This window comes from Lycorma delicatula, chromosome 6 (assembly GCF_047948215.1).
Source record: "Lycorma delicatula isolate Av1 chromosome 6, ASM4794821v1, whole genome shotgun sequence".
In the NCBI taxonomy this organism is placed as follows: domain Eukaryota; kingdom Metazoa; phylum Arthropoda; class Insecta; order Hemiptera; family Fulgoridae; genus Lycorma; species Lycorma delicatula.
The window spans coordinates 157,201,628-157,225,797 of NC_134460.1; the positions used below are offsets into that span (position 1 = coordinate 157,201,628).

A 24,170-nucleotide genomic window follows, 5' to 3' on the forward strand; every position below is an offset into this window, starting at 1 on the left:
CATAATACATTCATTTACCTTACATTATCTTCTTGTAAATTATTAAATTGTTTCAGAAACTAACTTTGATAATTGAGAGAATAAAGCGAGTTATTTATTTAATTTCATTGTTTTTAACCTATTTCAAATGTTTTTTCATAAATATACACGCGTAGATGTTGATTACATTTAACAATTCTATGTCTATTAAATCTATATCTTATTAGATACCTTAACTTGCAACTCTATGATGAGTTTAAGCATATTACATTATTACAAACTAGGGATTCTGATCTCAGGCCTTCATTCTCTATAGAACAACTACTATGATTTTCATACTAAAAAAAAAACAATGTTCTCAGGTTTTCATATTTCTCTTTTCATATGAGCTGAGTACCCTGGCAACCATTTACTCTTTACCAGAGAAGTAGTAACTGATTCAACACACTCATTTACAGACACAAATTGAAAAAAAAAACAAGTTACAATTGAAGAAACAAGCTTGGGATTGTTCACCAAATTTGCAGTAGAATTCAAAACTGTTATGAAACTGCTCTACTTCTAAAATAAACACAGAAAAAAATGTGTTTGTATTTTTTAAAATCTGTCTGGCATTCAAAGTAGTTTCCTCTGTTATGACTTTTGTTAATGTTATTGATTTTATTATGTATTCTGTTGGTGAAACAGCAATGGACACAAAAGGGATAATCAATCCCTGCAAAAAATTTTATCTTAATATTTCAATGCACCAAGATGTCTGGTTAATGCCTGTTATAATCATGCATTTTCTCTAAGATATATTCTGCTGTGATTGCAAAATGGTTTCCTGACTTTTTTTGCTTTAGTTTATATTCATAGTCAAAAAATGACATTTATCATCTTCTGCATATGTATTGATGTGTATAATTTACGTCATCATAGTCCTTTTAGTAAATGAATACTGATATAACTATAATTTTAGTGTGTCATTTCAAATTTATTACTGTGAACCTGTTTTATTAATTTTTTTAATTTTTATCAGATTCAACGGTTTTTCATATTTTGAATAAATCTAATATCTCTTTCTAAATTTTTGATGAATACATTTTTTAGTATTGTCTTAAGAAAATATGTATCTATTTTTAATTAGTCTGCAACTATCCATCGATTCCTTTTCTGGTTAATTTCAAATTACTCATATTTTTACATTCTATTAGCCAGGAATTTTTTATAAAATAAGTTGAAATAGTTTTTCCTATTACCTTAATATTAACGTGTACAGGTAAGTTAGGGCAGAAGTTGGCTATTTCATGGGACGTAAGTGTAGTTGTATAGTATGGTATACTTTTCAAACCCACATTTCATCATGCTGACTAACAGATTTTGTTTTGTTGTTGGTTTATTGATACAGGTTAAAAAAATAACTGATTTCAAAGGTTATATAACTAGAATTTACGGTACTTACGTATTAACACCACCTCAGCAACAGCTTTATTTAAAAACAATGTAGTCAATCGGATTTCGGTGGAAAATGGGCCGATATAGAGTTTAACATAGATTCAAAACAGTCTCTTTATTAATTTTAATAAATGGTTATTTATATTTATTTATTTTATAAATATAATTTAACCAAACTTAACCTACGCTCGCTTCGCTCACTAACCTTGACTAATTAACAGGAGTATTTTGATTATTTAAATAATAAATAATTGCAATAATTACTGAATTTATTAAATAAATACTCAAAAAATTATGGTGTTAATTAGTCAAGGTTAGCGAGCGTAGGTTAAGTTTGGTTAAATTATATTTATAAAATAAATAAATATAAATAACCATTTATTAAAATTAATAAAGAGACTGTTCATCTTCCACCGAAATCTGATTAACTACTTTGCTTTTAAATAAAGCTGTAGCTGCAGTGGCGTTAATATGTAAGTACCGAATTTACAGTTAACATTTTTAATGGTTAATGATAGCTGCATAAAAAAATCTTACTTTCTGAAGGAACTGATTTATAAATTTATTAACTAATTACAATAATCCTTAATGTATATTACTAGAAAAAAAAAAGTCTTTGAAACCCTAGTTATTACAATTATTTTATAAAGGGATATTCAGTAAAATATAACATTAATTTACCTAAACAAAATAATGATAATAAAATTGTAATTCAGATGTACATTTTAATTTGTAATTTCTTTATTGGTAAATTGAAATTATTTTCATTACTGAATTTATGGATATTTAAAAAAAAGTTGTTAAATTTTTAATTCATTTTTCCTTTTAGTTAAAAGAAATCTGAAATACTGTCTGTACTGTTACTTGTGTTGTAAAAAAATTATCAGTTTTATTAAAAAAAAGAAACAATATCTAATCTTATGAAATTGAAAACAGAAATGTTTTTGTTGTCACAGCACAATATTTTGGTATACAAGTAAAGAATCTTATTATGCTTCCATTGCCAATTTAAAAAATTAGAAACCCATTTAAAATCCTTCCCAAAAATTTCTTTATTAAATTAAATTTTATTAATTTTTTAATAAATTAATCCTTTGTTTTTGATTAAATACAACTAGAAGATCCTTCTTTTTTTAGACATATTATTCTGTAAATGAGTTTTTAAATAAAACCAATATTATTCAGCAAATACATTTTTAAATATTATTTTTTAAAAATACTGAATTTTCTGTACGTTCATGTAAAATGTACAAATAATTAAATAATTTTCACTATAAATTGGAATTCTACTTATTTTATTTATTTAGAATCTTTATGTATCTGTTTTTCTATTTTTTCATAAATTTATTATTTATTTATTAAAATTGTTTTTTACATTTATTATTATATTTACTTTGCCTAGGTAATTATATATCTTGTGATATTGCTCTGATCATGGTTTTATTATATATTACGTTGATCCAATTTTTCCTTTTTTATCCAAAGAGAATTACATTACATCTAACCATTTCTTACATAATCTATATAATATATTTATTATGTAGTGATCATATGCTTATACTGTTCAACTGCATGTAAATAACAGAATATAAAAGTGCCAAGCTGTACTCAAAGTCAACAACTATCCATAATTTTTATTAAGCAACACACATTAGGTTTGTCTGTTCTGTTGTGCATCTTAAGATGCGTCTTAATTTATAGGTTGATATAACGTATCAATTATTCATTAAAACTCTTTAATTACAGGAAAAATTGATTGGTTTCAATTAATCTAACATTTTATTGTATATATGGGATTTCCACGATACAATAAAAAATGATTAATCACTATCTACATGATTTTGCTTTTTAAGTTGCTTTCAATAGCTGGAAAAATTTTAAAAAATTGAAAATTATTTAGACTTATTTGCTTTTGAGGGAGTGTGAGCACCATCCCTATTTATGAGGACTATTTAATTGTTATTAAATTATCCTAGAAATATATTTGTCTCAGAAGTATGTTATGTCCCAGAAGCTGTATATGAAAAAAATAAAAATTTTTTTGTTTGATAATACCTTTCCCAATGTGACAAGTAAAGCATTAACTGGAGTAAGCTTAATTGTTCGTCCTCGTCTCCAGTTACTGTCTGTTGGTTGGGTAAATAACAATTTTCCCTCGATTGCAAATCTGACTTCATCATGATTCCATTCCAGTACATCCACTGCAATCTAAATAAATAATAAATATTAAATTATATATATTAAAAAGAGCACAGCATTTAAATCACATAATCAAATTAAATAAGGAAGTTCTAAAATAAGAAGTAAAATTATTACATAACGTGAACTGAGTAATAGCCTAATTATAAAAATTATTATATAATACTAGGAGTTTTATATTTTATTATTTACCATATAAAAAAATTAAATTTAAGAAAATATAAATAAATATTTTTATGCAAAACAGACCATGCAAATTATCATTCATTTTTTTTTCTTTAAAAATCTTATGACAATGGCTGCTACAATTTACTAATCAATCACTAATAAAAGCTGACAGTATTAAGTTATCCACATTTATGTTGTTACATTCTACATTTAAATTAAGTCAGTCATAGCATTTATTTAGTAAGTTTGTGTTTGTGGCAGATCTAAGCCATAGGAATATTGACCACAATAAACTAATTTTTTTTTTTTTTTGGGAGATGCGAAAAACAGTTTTGTGTTACCATTGCCTGAACAATAAACTAATAATTCAAGTTCATATAATATTCAAAGTTCTTAAATAGATATCCACATGAAGATTTTCAGAAAATGATTCAGCTATCAATATTACAATGATAATATAGAAGAAAAAATAGAATATGAAGAATAAAATATAAAAGATATAAGCAGATGTAATTTTTTTCTTCTTTACAGTCTACTACCCAAGTTCTTTCAAATTTAGGAAAAATATTTTATACATGGTATGTGTCCTTCATAGTATTAAAGGAATGATGACACTACATGATTTCAACTGGGCAGTTATATTTACAGATGCCTGACATTACTCAGATATATCTAGCAAAAAACTAGGCTAGTTTAATAACATATTTATCATCTGTTTTTTACTTTTCATAAATTGACACGGTCTATTAAAATCTACAAATAACTTGGTATACTAATACTAAGTGTATTGTCTTTTATGTGCCTCTGGTACTATAACTATGATTAAGACAGACACTGCAATAAGTCAATGTACCCCAGTGCCGGCTTTAGAGTAGGGCAACAGGGATGATTGCGCAGGGGCACCTTTGGGACTCCCCAAAACCTTTTTTTTATTTTTATTCACTGTACATGGGCTACTAAATTTACATTACCTGGGTTTCATTAGATAGCAGTCAAGCACCTAAATCCACACACCCTAAGCTCTACTTTACTACTCTATTTGATACACTACTAACATCTTTCAAAGAACGCTTTCTTTTGCTTCATGAATATTCTAAAGTTTGGAGCTTCTTATAGGACATCAAAAAATTACCTTCTGACAAACAGACATTACTAAAAAAAAAGCAACATTTTACAAGAAAGATTAACGAATGAGTCAGTTGTAGATACTGATGGTATTAGTCTGTGTGATCAGCTCACTAGTATTCAATATTTGTTTTGAAAATGTCAAAGACTCTAGTCCATTAGCTGTATTGAATTTTACAAAAAAAAGGAAGCTTGAAGATTTGCACCCAAATATATACATCTTGCTCAGACTACTTTTAACCATGCCAGTAACAGTTGCAAGTGGTGAAAGGAGTTTTTCGAAATTAAAACTAATTAAGATGTACTCGAGAGCTACAATATGTGAAAGTCAACTAAATTATTTAGCTAAATCATCCATTGAAGACGAAGTTGCTGCCAATATAAATTATAAAAAAATTGTTAAAACATTTACAGATGCTAAAGCAAGAAAAAATATTTTTTTTAAATGAAGGATTATAATGTAACATTTTTGTAAAAATATTATACTTGTATACATAGAAACATAAAAAAAAACTGATGTAGAATTGTTTTATTTTTTAAAGTGTAATGTTTTAACCTCCCCCCCTACCCATAACAGTCATCAAAATGTTTACTAGGAAACTTCCAGCCTTACCTGGAGTGCCAACATTTCTCACCCAGGGTGCCAAAATGGCTAAAGCTGGCACTGATGTATCTCTTTTTGTTATGAAGCAATGTATCATATGAGTATGAAAGTTTCTTCAACTCAATAGGGGTGATGTCTATACTTGTTTCTGATTATAACAATTATTATAAATAATTATACATAATTTTCTCTTGCTTAGTTGAAGCAGTGTATCTAACATATTATTTGAGAAAAATTGTTTGTTAATTTATCTGGCTCATCTTTCTTGTAGCTTTGAGGCATTTAAAAAGACATCAGATTCAAAAAACATCAATCAGAGTTGTTTTTTCTGAGAGCAAGTCCATTGTAAAGAAAATTTTATAATAGCCTTTAAGCTTTTAAAAGGTTGAAAGGTATAAAGCTAGAAGATAGTGTGTGTCTTTCAGTCTAGAAATCATTTAGAATTTTGGTCAATGAGATTCAGTGAACATCCCTCTAGGGAACCAACCAAAGTCAAAGATAAAATTTACATTGAGTTTGTGATTGCATCTCTAAAATTATTAGAACTATGATAAAATAGAGGAGATTAAATTTTTTGTTTTCTAATTCAAGGACTGTAAATTGAAATCAAACTTAAATCATGCACGATTTATACACTTTTACTTCAGATACAACTTGTAACCAATAATATCATTAGTTAAAGATAGTTGAATCTATTGCCTGATTAATTACTTCTTGCATTCCAGTTATTGTGAAATAAGGAAGTGCCAGCTTTCTCATACTGTATCTCACAGTGCGATAGTATTTGGAATAGAGAAAAATATAAAATCAATTCACTTTAACTTTTTATTTAAATCAGCTCTCCAAATTGATTAAGAATTTAGAACAAAAAAAAAAGGTAAGAATGATAAAAGAAAATATCTAAATAAAAAGAATCTAATGACAAATCTATTAAAAACAAATTCTAATAATTTATGTATTTTGACTTTTTAGCCAAAATATCTAAATAATTCTATCATACAAAACTGATATTTCTAGCAGTAATAATTAAACTTACTTTTCTCAATTTTATATTTATCATATCAGCTTCACCACTAGCACGACGCCCATTAATTATTGATATCCTTCGCCATAATTTAGTTGTACTGATGTCCTTTGCTAACTATAATAAAAAATAAAAATTATATTTTAATAATTAAAGTTTGTAGGATTAAATAAAAATTGTTTATATTACAATCTACCCAAAGGTTTTGCATGTGAATTATACTGTCTTTTTTTTACTATTTCTGAATAAAAAAAAATGTTTTGTAATTCTTATTGTTGGTAGGCTAGAAAATTTAAAAAGGGAAATGGATAGGGTGAATGTGGATATAGTAGGAATTAGTGAGGTTCGGTGGGAAGAGGAAGGCGACTTTTGGTCAGGTGATTTTAGAGTAATTAACTCAGCGTCAAATAATGGGCAGGCAGGAGTAGGTTTCGTGATGAACAAGAAGATAGGGAGGAGAGTGGAGTATTTCAAAACGCATAGCGATAGAATCATTGTAATAAGGATAAAATCAAAACCTAAACCGACAACGATTGTTAACGTTTATATGCCTACAAGCGCCCATGATGATGATGAGGTAGAGTGTGTATACGAAGAGATTGATGAAGCAATTAAACACGTAAAAGGAGATGAAAATTTAATAATAGTTGGAGATTGGAATGCAAGCATTGGAAAAGGCAAGGAAGGAATTATAGTGGGTGAATACGGGCTGGGCAAAAGGAATGAAAGAGGGGACCGACTTATAGAGTTTTGCACGAAGTATAATTTAGTAATTGCCAACACCCAATTTAAAAATCATAATAGAAGAATATACACTTGGAAAAAGCCAGGCGATACTGCAAGGTATCAGATAGATTATATCATGGTTAAGCAAAGATTTAGAAATCAACTCGTTGACTGTAAAACTTACCCTGGAGCAGACATTGATAGCGACCATAATTTGGTGATAATGAAATGTAGATTGGGGTTTAAAAACCTGAAGAAAAGGTGTCAGATGAATCGGTGGAATTTAGAGAAGCTTGAGGAAGAGGAGGTAAAGAAGATTTTTGAGGAGGACATCGCAAGAGGTCTGAGTAAAAAAGATAAGGTAGAAAATGTAGAAGAAGAATGGGAGAATGTTAAAAAGGAAATTCTTAAATCAGCAGAAGCAAACTTAGGCGGAATAAAGAGAACTGGTAGAAAACCTTGGGTTTCAGACGATATATTGCAGCTGATGGATGAACGTAGAAAATATAAGAATGCTAGTGATGAAGAAAGTAAAAGGAACTATCGGCAATTAAGAAATGCTATAAACAGGAAGTGCAAACTGGCGAAAGAAAAGTGGATTAAAGAAAAGTGTTCAGAAGTGGAAAGAGAAATGAACATTGGTAAAATAGACGGAGCATACAGGAAAGTTAAGGAAAATTTTGGGGTACATAAATTAAAATGTAATAATGTGTTAAACAAAGATGGTACACCAATATATAATACGAAAGGTAAAGTCGATAGATGGGTGGAATATATTGAAGAGTTATACGGAGGAAATGAATTAGAAAATGGTGTTATAGAGAAAGAAGAGGAAGTTGAGGAGGATGAAATGGGAGAAACAATATTGAGATCTGAATTTAAGAGAGCATTAAAAGATTTAAATGGCAGAAAGGCTCCTGGAATAGACGGAATACCTGTAGAATTACTGCGCAGTGCAGGTGAGGAAGCGATTGATAGATTATACAAACTGGTGTGTAATATTTATGAAAATGGGGAATTTCCATCAGACTTCAAAAAAAGTGTTATAGTTATGATACCAAAGAAAGCAGGGGCAGATAAATGTGAAGAATACAGAACAATTAGTTTAACTAGTCATGCATCAAAAATCTTAACTAGAATTTTATACAGAAGAATTGAGAGGAGAGTGGAAGAAGTGTTAGGAGAAGACCAATTTGGTTTCAGGAAAAGTATAGGGACAAGGGAAGCAATTTTAGGCCTCAGATTAATAGTAGAAGGAAGATTAAAGAAAAACAAACCAACATACTTGGCGTTTATAGACCTAGAAAAGGCTTTCGATAACGTAGACTGGAATAAAATGTTCAGCATTTTAAAAAAATTAGGGTTCAAATACAGAGATAGAAGAACAATTGCTAACATGTACAGGAACCAAACAGCAACAATAACAATTGAAGAACATAAGAAAGAAGCCCTAATAAGAAAGGGAGTCCGACAAGGATGTTCCCTATCGCCGTTACTTTTTAATCTTTACATGGAACTAGCAGTTAATGACGTTAAAGAACAATTTAGATTCGGAGTAACAGTACAAGGTGAAAAGATAAAGATGCTACGATTTGCTGATGATATAGTAATTCTAGCCGAGAGTAAAAAGGATTTAGAAGAAACAATGAACGGCATAGATGAAGTCCTACGCAAAAACTATTGCATGAAAATAAACAAGAACAAAACAAAAGTAATGAAATGTAGTAGAAATAACAAAGATGGACCACTGAATGTGAAAATAGGAGGAGAAAAGATTATGGAGGTAGAAGAATTTTGTTATTTGGGAAGTAAAATTACTAAAGATGGACGAAGCAGGAGCGATATAAAATGCCGAATAGCACAAGCTAAACGAGCCTTCAGTAAGAAATATAATTTGTTTACATCAAAAATGAATTTAAATGTCAGGAAAAGATTTTTGAAAGTGTATGTTTGGAGTGTCGCTTTATATGGAAGTGAAACTTGGACAATCGGAGTATCTGAGAAGAAAAGATTAGAAGCTTTTGAAATGCGGTGCTATAGGAGAATGTTAAAAATCAGATGGGTGGATAAAGTGACAAATGAAGAGGTATTGCGGCAAATAGATGAAGAAAGTAGCATTTGGAAAAATATAGTTAAAAGAAGAAACAGACTTATAGGTCACATACTAAGGCATCCTGGAATAGTCGCTTTAATATTGGAAGGACAGGTAGAAGGGAAAAATTGTGTAGGCAGGCCACGTTTGGAGTATGTAAAACAAATTGTTGGGGATGTAGGATGTAGAGGGTATACTGAAATGAAACGACTAGCACTAGATAGGGAATCTTGGAGAGCTGCATCAAACCAGTCAAATGACTGAAGACAAAAAAAAAAAAAAAAAAATTCTTATTGTACTACACATAATGTGTTCAATCCCTAGCTGTTTGTTTTGAATCAACCAAAGGGAAGGATTGAAATATGAAACAATCAAATTCCTCTACAGAATAACTTCAAGATGCCTTCCATATAAAAGGCACCCATATCATCCACATTTATAGGATTGCTTACGCAACATAAGCTTATCCAAAACTTTCAAGAAGGGATAATAACCAGGCCAAACAAACTGGCTGGCAACCTTCATCAAAACCCTTGAAAGATGTTTAATAGTCTGTAAAATTCTAACTTCAAAATACATGAACATATACAGATAAAAAACTAAAATATTATGTTGATTAATTATTTTTTATGCTAGATCCTACAGATAGAACATAATTTTTAACAGTATAAGCTAGTGTCAGTTGCTGATATTAAAATTTTACAATTTACATGTTAACTTAAGGAAGAATAAAAATTGAAAATTTCAACAACCAGGCAATTTTTCCTGTCGGGTATCATCTGTTTCTCTTTTCAACAGATACTGTTGTATGCATAAGTAGATATACCTCATCCATCCTCAAAAATTAATCATAAACAATCCCAATATCCTTACCCAACCACAATTCTGTTTCTCTAAAATTCTGTTTAAAATTTTGGCAAGAGGAAATTATTTGATACCAATTTCAGCGATTTCAATTTTTTGGAGAAACAGACTTATTTATGGTTGGGAAAAGTTATGAGGTGATTTTTAATTACTTTTAGGATTGATGAGCTAAAAAATTAAATCTACTCAAGGTGTGCTTATACATGAACACACACACACACACACAGAGAGAGAGAGAGAGAGAGAGAGTGAGAGTGAGAGTGTGTGTGTGAGAGAGATTGAGGGGGAAGAGAGATACACACAAAGTACATATTTAATGAATATTTACTAATGGTAATACTATTTACACATATGTTTATTTGTTAAGCATATTTATATATAAAGGACTTGTAAATATGAGCAGTAATTAAAGTTCATTCAAGGAAAAAAGAGTATATGAGAGAAACATAAGAAAGGTTTCTTATGTTTATGTCCATGTTAGATGGTAAAAATGCTAATATACGAGTAGAATTTAAACTTCTGTAACAACAAATCAAATTGTATAATAAAATGTTTTTTATAAAGTAAAAAAAGACATTTAAAATATTTTCATTCATCCTTGCAATCATCCTCAGTGACTGCAGCTCCTATTTTACACTGATCTCAACTGATATTATTGCAGGGGATTTTTTTTCTAATTAAGCAGACACATCTTAAAAATGTGTACAGTTTGATTGAGTTGCCTCTGTTCAGTTTAAACTTACATTGTGGATTTTTTATTTCATAACATTAGTGTATTAAGATATGATCCTCTTTTTTTGTGCATGTTTGGAATATCACGGTTATTGTTAATGTTCACGAGTCTATATAACACCACATGTGCGCTGAACTACGGTGGAATTAAACTGTTCCAGTTGTACAATGTTTTATGTTGGTCAAATAGGATGCAGTTTCAAAGGAAAGCTACAATGCTATAATTACTTAAAAGCCCTCCACAGCAACACAGATTCAACATTTGCTAACTATGTCAGATGCAAGTCCATCACTACCTACAACTGATATACGAGATTATACAAAAAAGGTACTACATCTTAATGCACTTAAACATTATGAAATATATAATTATTGGAAAAATACACATAACAATTGTATTCTAAATGGACACAATACAATCACATTTATCTTTAGACCACTTTCATTAGAAATTTCTATGTAATAAAAAAAAGACTGCCAGTACTAACATCAGCTGACCCTACTGTGAATACAGCAAACCTGCAACTGACAATAATTACAAAGGCAAATGACATTTTGAAGTAAATCTTTAAAAATCATTTTATTGTACAATTTGCTTTGGTTTGTTAAATTCAACTTAATAAAAAATTAATTGTAACATAATTAAATTTACAACATTGTACTTTGTACTAAGAATTTGTAACATAATTATGTGTAATATATTATGAAAATAGATTTTGAAAGCTTTCTATTGTCACTATTGTAATTTAAAACACTTGTAAATGGTTACGATTAATAAACAGTATATCTCCAATATTTTATCACCAATTATATTTCTGTTTCAATAAAACAACCAGCATTATCCATTAATGAGCATCAAATGGGAACATTTTAATAGGCTGTGTAAGAATATAGATCAATCTAACTTCACGCTTTTTAATTAAGATTACACATGATAATGAAAACTGCATGAAATTTTCTTGAGTAATAAATTAAAATTTTCATACAGATAGATACCATTATAACATCTTATTCTTTAATTAAGATGACAGAAGTAATAAGAGTAAAAAATCTAGCAGGTGTGCCACACAAGATGTCAACATGTCAAAATGATGTGCACTGGGAACAAAATATATAGGAACATAACCTTCATTAATGTTCAGGCTTAGTGAGAATTTGTAAAATTTTTCTGAACTCAATATCATTATTTATATAATAGTTTTCACTTACCAACAATCTTTAATAGTAATGTTCGAGCGCTTTCAGATTATTAATCCATCCTCAGGAACAACGATGTGTTTCACATTATAATTATTTACGTCACATATTAATTATACTAAATTGAATTTCATAAAAATATAAATATAACAATTGATCATCAAAAGATAAAATAAAGTTAATGTTATCTGTCATGTCAGTATGAAGGTCTCAGTTGTTATGATACCAAATCAATTGTTATTGATAACAATTGAGACAATCATACTGACATGATGGATAATGTTAACTTTATTTTACCTTTTGACGATCAATTGTTATATTTATATTTTTATAAAATTCAATTTGTATAATTAGGGATATGTGAAGTAAATAATTATAATGTATAACACATCATTGTTCCTGAGGGTGGATTATTAATCCGAAAGCGCTCGAACATTACTATTAAAGATTATTTTTAAGTGAAAACTATTATATAAATAATTTATATATTAATACCAACAGACCATGCTTAATAAAATAATCAATACTATACTGGAGAAGCTGAGTTATAAGATATCTACAAGCATGTCAAAATAACTGCCAAGGTAGTAGTCAAAATATTCTCATCCTCTTTGAAAAGATATGGTATTTCAGTGCAACACCAATTTTTAACTTCTGTTGAGTCTGGGAAGAGGTAATTTCTCTTGGGTTTCCTGTGGCTCAATAATTGAAGTTTTGTATATTTGCATAGCAAAATGGGTGGAAATGTGTTTTGTAGGTCATTGGAAAAAGGGTTTTATCATTGATAATTCCAAGTAATTAATATTTCTTTAGAAATTTATTAGTAATTAATCAAATTTATCTTGACTAGCAATGCCTAAAATATAAGAAAATAATAACATAAAATGAAAGAATATATAAAAGAAAACATAAATAAGATTTTCATACACTTATGTATATTCATTGACACTTTAGTTGCTCCGATTTAAGATGCTAAAACACCTCAAAAAATAAAGAAAATTACAAAACATTGGTAGGTTAAATTATTTGTTAAGCAAAGCTCTACAAAAAAGCTCTAAAATAAATTTTTCATTAGATAAGAAGAAAACCATTATTACACTTTAAAAGCATTCACCCCTTAATTTTAGGTTTAGTTTTATTTATATCTTTTTTATTATTAAAGTTGCAACAAAACATATAAATAACATTTTTAGATAATATCTACAGAAAAGCTCTTTACAAAATTCTTGTGTGTTACAGTTTTCAAGATAAATGGAAAACTGGTTAAACCCTTTCTTTCAAGATGGTGGCTGAATGGGGGGCTCTCCCACCCCGAAAATTGAAATTTAAGTTCAGATTTGACCCTTCTACATGATGAAAAAACCGCTGCCTACCCAAAATTCATGATTGACCTTTTTTTAATGCTGGATTTACTTTACTAAAACTTAAAACTATTTCTACTGAAGTGATATAACCTGAGATATATTCATATGCTCATAATATTACAAAAATATATTTACTAATATGCATTAAGCTGCTTGTATCAGAAATTAATAAAATGTAAGATTTTGAGTAACCTAATGGCTGTGATTGTACAGATATGACAAGAAAGCCTGTACATAAAAAATGTTACTATTGAATATTGAATGCATAATGCACTTTATCACATAATTGAAATATATTTTATGTAATTAAACTATACTGACAGAGTTCATGTGCTCCAAGTGTAACTCTATTTTATGTTGAGCTTCCTTGAGCATTTCTCGGCCCACATGATGTACAGGTGTCACTTTGTACAGTCGCGCCAGCAGAAGCGGGTACTTTGTAACGCGCTGTACTGGCACCTGAAAGATCATGTATTCTATTCAAATATCAAAATAAAGTTAAAAAACATATTTACAACACAAATATTTCTGCTATTATGATTCATCATAATTTACAATTATATGCATTATTTAAATGTAAAATTGCCATAAATTACATAAATATAATTTAACTAAAAAATGACAAATTATGACATAAAGTAAGATTTCTAATATCTTAGAATTTAAACACAGTTAAGAGCTATTCATTTATTTTTAAACAGTTCAAAAAACTAGATCAGCAGAACAAAAATACTGATTTTCCAGTTTTATGAATTTTAGTTTCAGTTTACTTATACAAGTCTTGTTGTGTCTTTACAGATGAACTGTACTTTAGTAAATCACTTCACTGTAAAAAGTCAAGTCTAATCTTATTTGATAATCCATTCCTTCTCTTATTATCTGATGCGATCCCATTTCATTACTGAAATCTGTCTAACTAAACACTAATTATAACCTAGCAGTTGCTTAAAAAAAAAGTTTTTTAATTCAAATTATAAATTATTCATTGTTGTCAAATAATGAATACTTTTAGTTATAATTCATGTTACTATTAAAACTATAATTATATTAATTTTGAAATATAACCTTCATAACTGAAATAGTTATAACTTGAAAAATACAAAACAGGATGTAAATCTATTTGTAAAAAAGCTTAAACTGGCTGAGGGGAATGAAAAAAGACAATTATTTGGCAGAACATATTTTTAGAATATAGTTTATGTATTAAACAAGTTTAAATTTAATATCAGTGGAAGTGTTCATAAAAATATAATTTTTTTAGTTTGTATTTCAGTTTTTTGAAGAAAAATTTGAATTATGAAATGAAATTGCATTGGTTAAATAACTTCCCAAAATATTGGTAAGTTAAATAAAACTACCCTAAACTTTTTTATTTATCTTTATGAATAAATCTTTTGTTCAATCTTTTTTACGCAGTCAGTTATTAAGTTTCTAATTCATCAGCAAAGATTCAAAGGGATTAGTACAGTGAAATTCACAAACCCCAAGTGTTATGTTTGCAGTTAAATAACACTGCAGATCTCTAATTTAAATATAGTCAAAGGAGTTCTTATTACCCAGTTATTTTGAATTTAAAATCACTCAAATAAAGTTAGAACTAATGGTTTAGTAAGGACAATTGAGCTTACAGCATAATTGTATTGTACAGCCTAGACACTTGTATAAACTAAAAAACAAGTTACTTTCCAATTAAATGTTTAAGAGAACTGCCTTATAATTTCTTAGCCTCATATAAAGTAGTTTAAAAGAAATGTAATCTGGCTCTGCTTATAAATCAAATAAAATTAAAGTGCATACAGTTTGCTTACTCACCATTAGAAATGAATTAAGATTCATTCGCCTTAATACTGTGTTCTCCATTTGAGATACTTTAAGAAATATCCTAAGCAGTTCTTTTTCTTTTTCTAAATTAGCAAGTAACATCGATGCAGCTCCCTAAAAAAACAAAGTATAATGAAATATTATTAAATCTACTTAAGTTATTTTAAATAAAGTACACAATATTTTTACTCGTGTGGTATAGTTCAATGGATTATATGAACTAGTTGGCATACTAACTTCTCATTCAACTAGTCTTGGGTTTAATTTCCTATAACAATCGGATATTTTTTTATAATTTTATTCTCATCATAAAAACATATATATCAAATATTTATAAACTACTAAACTAAAAACATTTTCATTATTAAAATAACACACATTTCAATATGTATGTGCATTAAATTTTTTTTTCTTTTTTGTGATTTGCCATTTGACTGGTTATTTTACAAATTTTTCTGTTTGTTTTGTATTAATTTTTAACCCTCCTCAACATAGTTATTACATTTTCAATTGTCTGTTTAAAATTCCAATCTTTTCTTCCTCAACAATCTTTGCCCTTTAACACTTTTAATATTTTAACACTTTTTTCTTTTATTTTTATTTTTTTTACCAAATTGATTAATTCTAGATGTTTTAGAGTATCCCAGGAGATGCCGGCCAAACTTAGGAAGTGATTCAAGAATCAAAATAAACTTAAAAGTTTATTTTGATTTTTTTTTTTTCAATAAAAATCTATTTCTTAAGAATGGATTGAGATATTGAAATATTATAATGAAATGTGATATCTTGAACACCTTCTACAAAAAAAGTCACAAAATCTTACCTCTGAAAATTAAAAAATTGTGGTCATTTAAATTTGTTATCGTTAAGTCTTTTATGGTGAACAAAATGGCATCTCATTTGTTCAAATCAGTAGATAAGAAGCTGAAGTATGACTTGGTATTGTTAAAGCAATACCGCAAAAATTTTGCAGTCTGACAATTTGAGCCTGGTTTCACTTACATATAATAGAAATGATTAATAATTATTTTTAACTCAATTAGTGAAGTACTTTTCTTCTAATTTTTTTTCAATGCTGAATTAATTCACCACATAAGCTTACAAAGAAGCTTGTTCATGGAAAAATGAAACTGAACATTTATAGCATATGAAAAATGTTATGCCTGACCAGGATTCAAACTCTGAACCTACGGATGAAAGGTTGAGAAGCTAACACTTTGTCGTGGAGATTGGTGGAGTTCTTCTAACTTAATATTTAATTGCTCATTATCCTCTTTTCTGCCATGTTTCATTGTTTTTGCTTTAGTTTTATTTACTTTCATACCAAATTTTTAAGCTAACAATACATTCACACAATTTAGTTTTTCTTCTGAATGAATCATTATAGTTACTATATCCTTGCCTCAGTCTTTTCTGAATCTTGCTTTCTTCATATTCTTCTCTTGTATTTGTCACCTGATTTCTGTATCAGTTATAAATTTATTCAAAGAATTTATAATAAGATCTTACTGATCTTATTATAATAATTAAATATAAGAATATATTTGAAATGAATATAAATGCTTTTGGTTTCAATATTTCAGATATTGTAAGGCAAACATTTAATGGGCTAAGACTGACTCAGATCAGGAAAATTAATGGAGATAATATTCTTTACATTAATAATCTGCTCAGTCTCAGTTAAAGAGAAATGATGTTTTAATATGAGTTGGAATTATTGTTCTTCTTGAAACAATAATTAATTCCCGGGTTATTTAATAAAGAAAAATGACATTACTTTTATTTATCCTTAAAAAAAATTATTTGGTAAAAAATATTGATTAAGCTAATTTGATCATTTGTATTGGAGTCTAATTTTGGATTTAATTATATGTTTGCTGATGTGTACGAGTATAATATTTATGTAAATAGTAATTCCTAATTAGATTATAAAACCTTTTGTTTCATGAAGATTTGTTTGGATTTGACCTGTATAGTTTCACACTTTGTTATGATTAAATAAATAAATGAAAACATCACTGTCATTGAAGTTCCTCATAAAAAAAACAAAAAAAAAAACAGTGACTATAAACCTTCACAATGTTTTTCTAAGAAATATTCATTTCTGTTATGATGCATCAAAAACACGCATCAATTCTGCTTTTCTGTTGAAAAAATAATCTTTTTCTAATGCTAAATAAGCATTCTTCTCTTACCAATAATTATGATTAGTGAAATCTAATTTATTTTTACTAAAAATTATTAGTTATTATTAATAATTAATTATTAATATATATATCACTAGAGAAGTATCTTTTCTGACTTGACAATCGAGTTGTATTTTATGTATTTCAGACAAAAGTTATATTTATAAGATTTAATACTTTATTTATTCATACCTGTCTTGTACAATATGATTCAAATGCATGTAACATTGGTGTTGCATCCAAGAACTGCCTTCCAATATTAACAGTCAACAAATCTTCATCTCCTTGATCAAGTGCTATTTCTAAGGCATCTCTTAATTTTTCAGCAAGATTAGCATTATGTTCAAGCAATTCTTCAGTATTAAGAAATATTGCTGATAATTGTTCTGGCGTTAATAAACCAGCCACTAACATCGGTTTGTAAAATTCATCTAATGTAATACGTAAATCTCGGCCATATTTTTCTTCAGTCTCAACTATTTCAGTTATTATCTCACGACGTTCTGCTCTTCTTTTTGCACATTTACGACATACTAAAGGTGCAAACATCAGTCCGCTGAAAACAATAAATCATTTATTGAATAACTAGAATATGATATTCTACATAAATAATAAAAAATGCTGTTGTTAAAAATACCCCAGCAATAAATAATATTAATTGTTGACAGATTAATATTGAACAATAATTTTTTGAAACATTAAATAATTATTTAATTATTATCATGTTATAACAATATGTAATAATAAATGATTAATGATGATTATTAAGGTAATTTAATTGATTTCATGGATTCATAAAACAAAGTGACTTCTTCACTTAAGGACATGTTCTACTTCATATTTCTATTCACTAAGATAATATAAATTCTAATAACAGAAAGAAATAATTAATTTTAAGAGAATTATCTAAATGTATAATAAGAAAATATGTAAACACTCATTTCTTCTGTGAAATATGAGAGGCATAAAATATTTTTTTGAAAAATATTTAAAAAAAAGAAATAAAAAAAGGATATTTTATATCTTATTAATATAATATCATAAATATCATTTCTGATGCTTCTTGCAGGTAACATTTGTCCAGGAACCTTGTTTTCTTTTAGGGGTTTATAAAAAAAAATGCATACATAATAGTTGAGGGATGTATTGGGTAAACTATATCTCCTAATCTTACTATTTAAGTGGATGCAAAAAAGAAGGCATGCTGCTATTTTAATGTGTTTTCTGCAGAATACAATCTTATAAAAATGGTATATTAAAAAAAGTTTTCCAAAGTTATAACCTAACTTTTTAAACATTTTTTTAAGCATGTTTTCTATTATAATTTTTTTTTATAATTTATTAATATTTCTGTTAAGGTATTTGTTACATATAAAGCTTATAAACAAAATTGGGTTGGCTACTTATATGTTTTTTTTTTATTTTACCCGGTTTAATTTATATTAAATTATTAAAGAAAACACTTATACAGGTGTGGCTGAGAAAATAAATCAAATATGAACAGCATTTAGTATGCATTTTTCAATGAGAAATTGAAGAACATAACAATTTATCAGACACTAAAAACTGGTTATTTTATTTTTGTTTAATTAAAACTGGTGGGTGCAGACACATTTTTTTAGATCAAATTGATGGCCAACACACAAAACAATTTTTAATTTAAAAAAATTTTTATGTTTATTAATATGTAGTTTGTTTTTAAATCAAACATAACTGCCACATCTTTCAAATGATAGTAGTGATGGTTCCATAAATAAAACATTGATAGTTTACAAAAAAATTACAAATTGACATAGTACTATGTTTCTCAGCCAATTTACTAAACTAACAGACATACTTAAAAATTATTTGATTTTATTAAATTTTAATAAATAATATCTTTGTGTAACTATTTTGATTAAATATATAAATCCAAAATATATATAACAATTTTTTAAATTATTTTCACTTATTAATCTTGCAATTTTGTTATAGAATCCTACACTACATGTACTCAGACTGACAATAAAATTCTGAGATAGATTTTTTTTATTGACAAATACATAAATGTCATCTTATGAGCAATAAATTTAAACGATAGGGTTATCCTTAATCTGCAATGTGGCAACATGTTAAGTATGTTGGGAAACATGGTGCCATATTCTGTAAATGGTGGGAAATAATTGTCACATTAGTGCTTTGGGAAACAGTGAATATCAAATTTTGTTTCAAACTCAGGAGAATATCTGAGTTCGTGGAGTTGGTTGAGAAGTGTATGAGGATAATTGTTTATTTCTTGTACAGACAAATAGTTTGTGACATCAAAAATGGTAGAGAAAACTTGGTAAAGAAAAAAACAATGGTAAAGAAAAATAAAAGCCTACAATTCAATCAGTGTTTATAATAGCTATTATTGTCAAAGTAAGAATAAGGATTTAAGAACCTCGCTGAGCGATTATGATAATGATCTAAGTGACTTTTATCTTTGAAAATTTTGATAGATGATTCGGGATTGTTAAAGAGTGGCTGTTTGTATTCTACAAGGCAATCTTTTAAACTGCGTGAAAAAATAAATATTTATTGAATTTGAGATTGGTGATGGATGATGACTGATGACTGATGAAGCTGATGGTGAATGATTTCACTCAAACACTTGGTTTTTCATTGCAATTTTATTTTATTAATTGCCAAGCTGTTGGAGGCAAGTTCCTGGAATCATCAAAGGCAAGAATAGTTGCCTTCAAAAGCCTAAGGATAAAGACAGTGGTTGTCTATTTCCACAACAGCAAAGGAATTCCTGTCCGTGAATTTGTCCCCCTGAGAAAAAACAATTAGTGGTACTTATGTATTAACGCCACTGCAGCTACAGTTTTATTTAAAAACAAAGTAATCAATCGGATTTCGGTGGAAATGGGCCAATATAGAGTTTAACATAGATTCAAAACAGTCTCTTTATTAATTTTAATAAATGGTTATTTATATTTATTTATTTTATAAATATAATTTAACCAAACTTAACCTACGCTCGCTAACCTTGACTAATTAACACCATAATTTTTGAGTATTTATTTAATAAATTCAGTAATTATTGCAATTATTTATTATTTAAATAATCAAAACACTCCTGTTAATTAGTCAAGGTTAGTGAGCGAAGCGAGCGTAGGTTAAGTTTGGTTAAATTATATTTATAAAATAAATAAATATAAATAACCATTTATTAAAATTAATAAAGAGACTGTTTTGAATCTATGTTAAACTCTATATCGGCCCATTTTCCACCGAAATCCGATTGACTACATTGTTTTTAAATAAAGCTGTAGCTGCGGTGGCGTTAATACGTAAGTACCCAATTAGTGAAAATTTTTATTTGAATGTTCAGAAGTGCTTATTAATATGTCCAGCATGAGTATTCAACAACATACGTAATTGGTGGTCCTTTTTCATTACAATCATACTCAGTGATAGTAGTTTTCCAGGCAATTTTTGTCCTGAAAACAAGTGTGTGTGTGTGTGTGTGTGTGGGTGGGTTGGTTCTGGGTGTGTGTGTGTTTAATCACTTATCCTAGTCTCCAGATTTATCTTTTTAAAATTATTTGATGTTTTGTTTTGAATACAATATATATAATATTCAGTTGTTTTGTTTCTGTTTAAATCCATGATGTCTGTCATATTGTTATTATTTTTTATGATGTGACAATTATGAGTATTTCATTATCACACTATTTATTTTTGAATTCCTCTCTTTCTAAGCATTTTAATTTGGTATCCCCAATTTATTTTATCCCCCAATTTTTTATTTTATCTCCTATTTTAATATCTTCATTTTATAAGAAGAGTCTACTATCCTTAATTTAAATTTTTTTCTAATTGTCATATACAACCTTTATAATTTGAGAAATGTGGTACTGATTTGAATAAAGAGCAGTTGTCCAACTGTATTGAAATTATGGAGCAAAACAAAAAAAAAAGAAAAAAAATATATATATATATTAATATATATATATACAACCACATTCATATGTGTAAGATTGTAATTACACTCTTAGACTCTTCTTCAGTCGGCTAAAAAAGCAAGTCATAAGATTTACTAAGATTTTCAGATTTATTACACTGATACTTCTTTTTGCAAAAAAATGTACTGTATTTTACTTATTTTTTATTAAAATATTTCTTTTTTTTTATTTGCTTTAAATTTTAAGAGAACAAAATACAAGTCTGCCATAATACTTTACATAGTAACAACAGAAAAATAATATGCTTGGTAAACCATGTGTAACCATATTCAGTAGCTATCATTATGTAACAGAAACCAACAACATACTTCTCATATTTTCATCTTTTCAAAACAGAATTTATTTATTTCTCAATTTTACAAACATCCTATATTAAACAATAAAAACATTTAAATCATAATTGAAGGATAATGGTCATAGTTTTATAAAATATGAAATAATGAATTGTTCATCTTTTCTGAATTTATAGAGTGAAAATGAAAAACTAAATTTTTTTATCAGAAACACTATTTAATAATTTTTCTCTATAATTTATGACAGGTAATGAATTTAACAGTTGATGAACATAAATACTATTTTTACTACTTTGTAACATTTTTAAGAATCCTAGCATGTTTTCTGCCTTTTTAATTGTTTTCCAATTATATGACAGTGAGTGGTAGGTAAATAGCAACGTAATTAATACTGATAAGTAACTATTGTGTGTCTTTACTTGTATAATTATGAATAAAATCCACTAACACTGAAACATTTTGATATTCCATTCGATCACAGAATACTCAGTGAAAAGAAATAGTTTAAATCCAAAATAATTTTCAATCATATTCTAAATACATGTCTTTTCTTTCTTTTTCCTGTTTAGCCTCCGGTAACTACCGTTTTAGATAATACTTCAGAGGATGAATGAGGATGATATATATGAGTGTAAATGAAGTGCAGTCTTGTACAGTCTCAGTTTGACCGTTCCTGAGATGTGTGGTTAATTGAAACCCAACCACCAAAGAATACCGGTATCCACGATCTAGTATTCAAATCCGTGTAAAAATAGCTGGCTTTACTAGGACTTGAACGCTGGAACTCTCGACTTCCAAATCAGTTGATTTGGGAAGACGCGTTCACCACTAGACCAACCCAGTGGGTTTCTAAATACATGTCTGCCTAATATAAAAGGCAACTGAAGATGGCTGGAAGAGTGACCAAAAACATTTGGACATGTTTTAATATAAGTATTATATTATTAAGTTTGGTTCTCTTATTCTTATTCCAAATTTTACATTAGAATAAAATAATAATATCCTAAATTTGCACTCCCATTGTTTTGGTAATTACTTGCCATGTTTTCTCAGACCAAAATTAGATAACCTGAACTTATGAGGTGATACCTTAAAACATTGCAAATATTCAACCTTAAAATAAGAAAAAAGTAAATATGCTACATTTACTTAATTTTGAAACGTGCTATTTGAAATATACATATATTATATTTCACCGACTATTACAGTTCCATCAAATGAAAAAAAAATACTTGTAAGTTTTGGACTTAAATTTAGATGAAAAATGAAATTAAGTAAAATATACTTGTAAATATTTTAATTATGGTAATAATTAAAATAATTTTTATAATTAAAATTTAAGAAAAAACTCAGTTATGATATTAAATTTATTAACATTACCATCTTCCTGATATATTAGTATTTTTTTTTAATATATAAACAGGTCAATCACTAAAAGCATGAAAAAGTGAAATTATTAATGAAAACTGCTTTTCAATAAAGCGTTTTGAGTCTACATGTATACATAAAAGTTTGTTAGTATTGGAAATTTCAACAACAATGAAAATTTTTTTTATGAAATAAATTGACATGTTAACCGTTCAAAAATTTATTTAAATAAACCAAGACGGGGTAATGATCATTAGAATGCTTCATATTGTTTCACAGAAGTAAAATTAAATTAAGAGTATAATTAGAATTCAAACATTTAAATTATCCATATTAAAAAATAAAACGTGAAAATTTTCACATTTTAATGTTAAGTTACTGCAATAGATTAGAAAAATATTCAAAGCTAGGATCAAATATATTTGCTTAAATTATATTCTGTACCTACATCTTAATGGATTATTTTTTCATTTTAAAAATGGTTTATTCAACATTTCATTACTCTCTCTTTCTATCTAGGTGAAGAGATTCTATCTGCATTTTCCTGTCTTTTTACTTTGTGTGCGTGTGTGTGTATGTGTGTGAGTGTAAGAGAGAGACAGACAGAGAGAGGGAGGGAGAGAGAGAGAGAGAGAGAGAGAGAGTGTATGTCATTTTTCCTGCATCATCAGTTGGCATTTAATTCTATAATTATATTAAAATAAATTGTTTTTTATGATTAGTGAATCTTGAATTTGTTGAAATTGTTACGGTTTTATAAATTTTAAATTTATTATGGACAAATATGCAAATTCTGCTGTTTATCATTGGAATCATTCCTATATCATTTTAGTGGGAATGATGTGGGATCACGTGAAAAATTCATTTTTCATTATTCTAGTAAATGTAAGTGGGCTAACCCTGTTGTTAAGATGTAAATAGATAAATAAAATATGGTAGGTTTAAGTTATCTATTTACTGTGTTTTGGTGATTTAAATTTCATTTAATATTAGATATAC

The 24,170-nt window shown here is 27.8% G+C and overlaps 1 protein-coding gene across 6 annotated transcripts in view; it reads right to left on the reverse strand.

The window, feature by feature from the left end:
- RhoGEF64C (Rho guanine nucleotide exchange factor at 64C) overlaps positions 1–24,170 on the reverse strand; it is a 616,090-nt gene that overhangs the window by 8,541 nt on the left and 583,379 nt on the right. For all 6 annotated transcript variants that reach the window (XM_075368882.1, XM_075368880.1, XM_075368883.1 and 3 more), the window contains 5 exons: positions 17,711–18,074; positions 15,324–15,446; positions 13,833–13,970; positions 6,549–6,653; positions 3,472–3,624 (listed from right to left, as the gene is read on the reverse strand). In XM_075368882.1, coding sequence (XP_075224997.1) covers positions 3,472–3,624; positions 6,549–6,653; positions 13,833–13,970; positions 15,324–15,446; positions 17,711–18,074 — 883 coding nt within the window. The remainder of the gene's footprint in view (positions 1–3,471; positions 3,625–6,548; positions 6,654–13,832; positions 13,971–15,323; positions 15,447–17,710; positions 18,075–24,170) is intronic.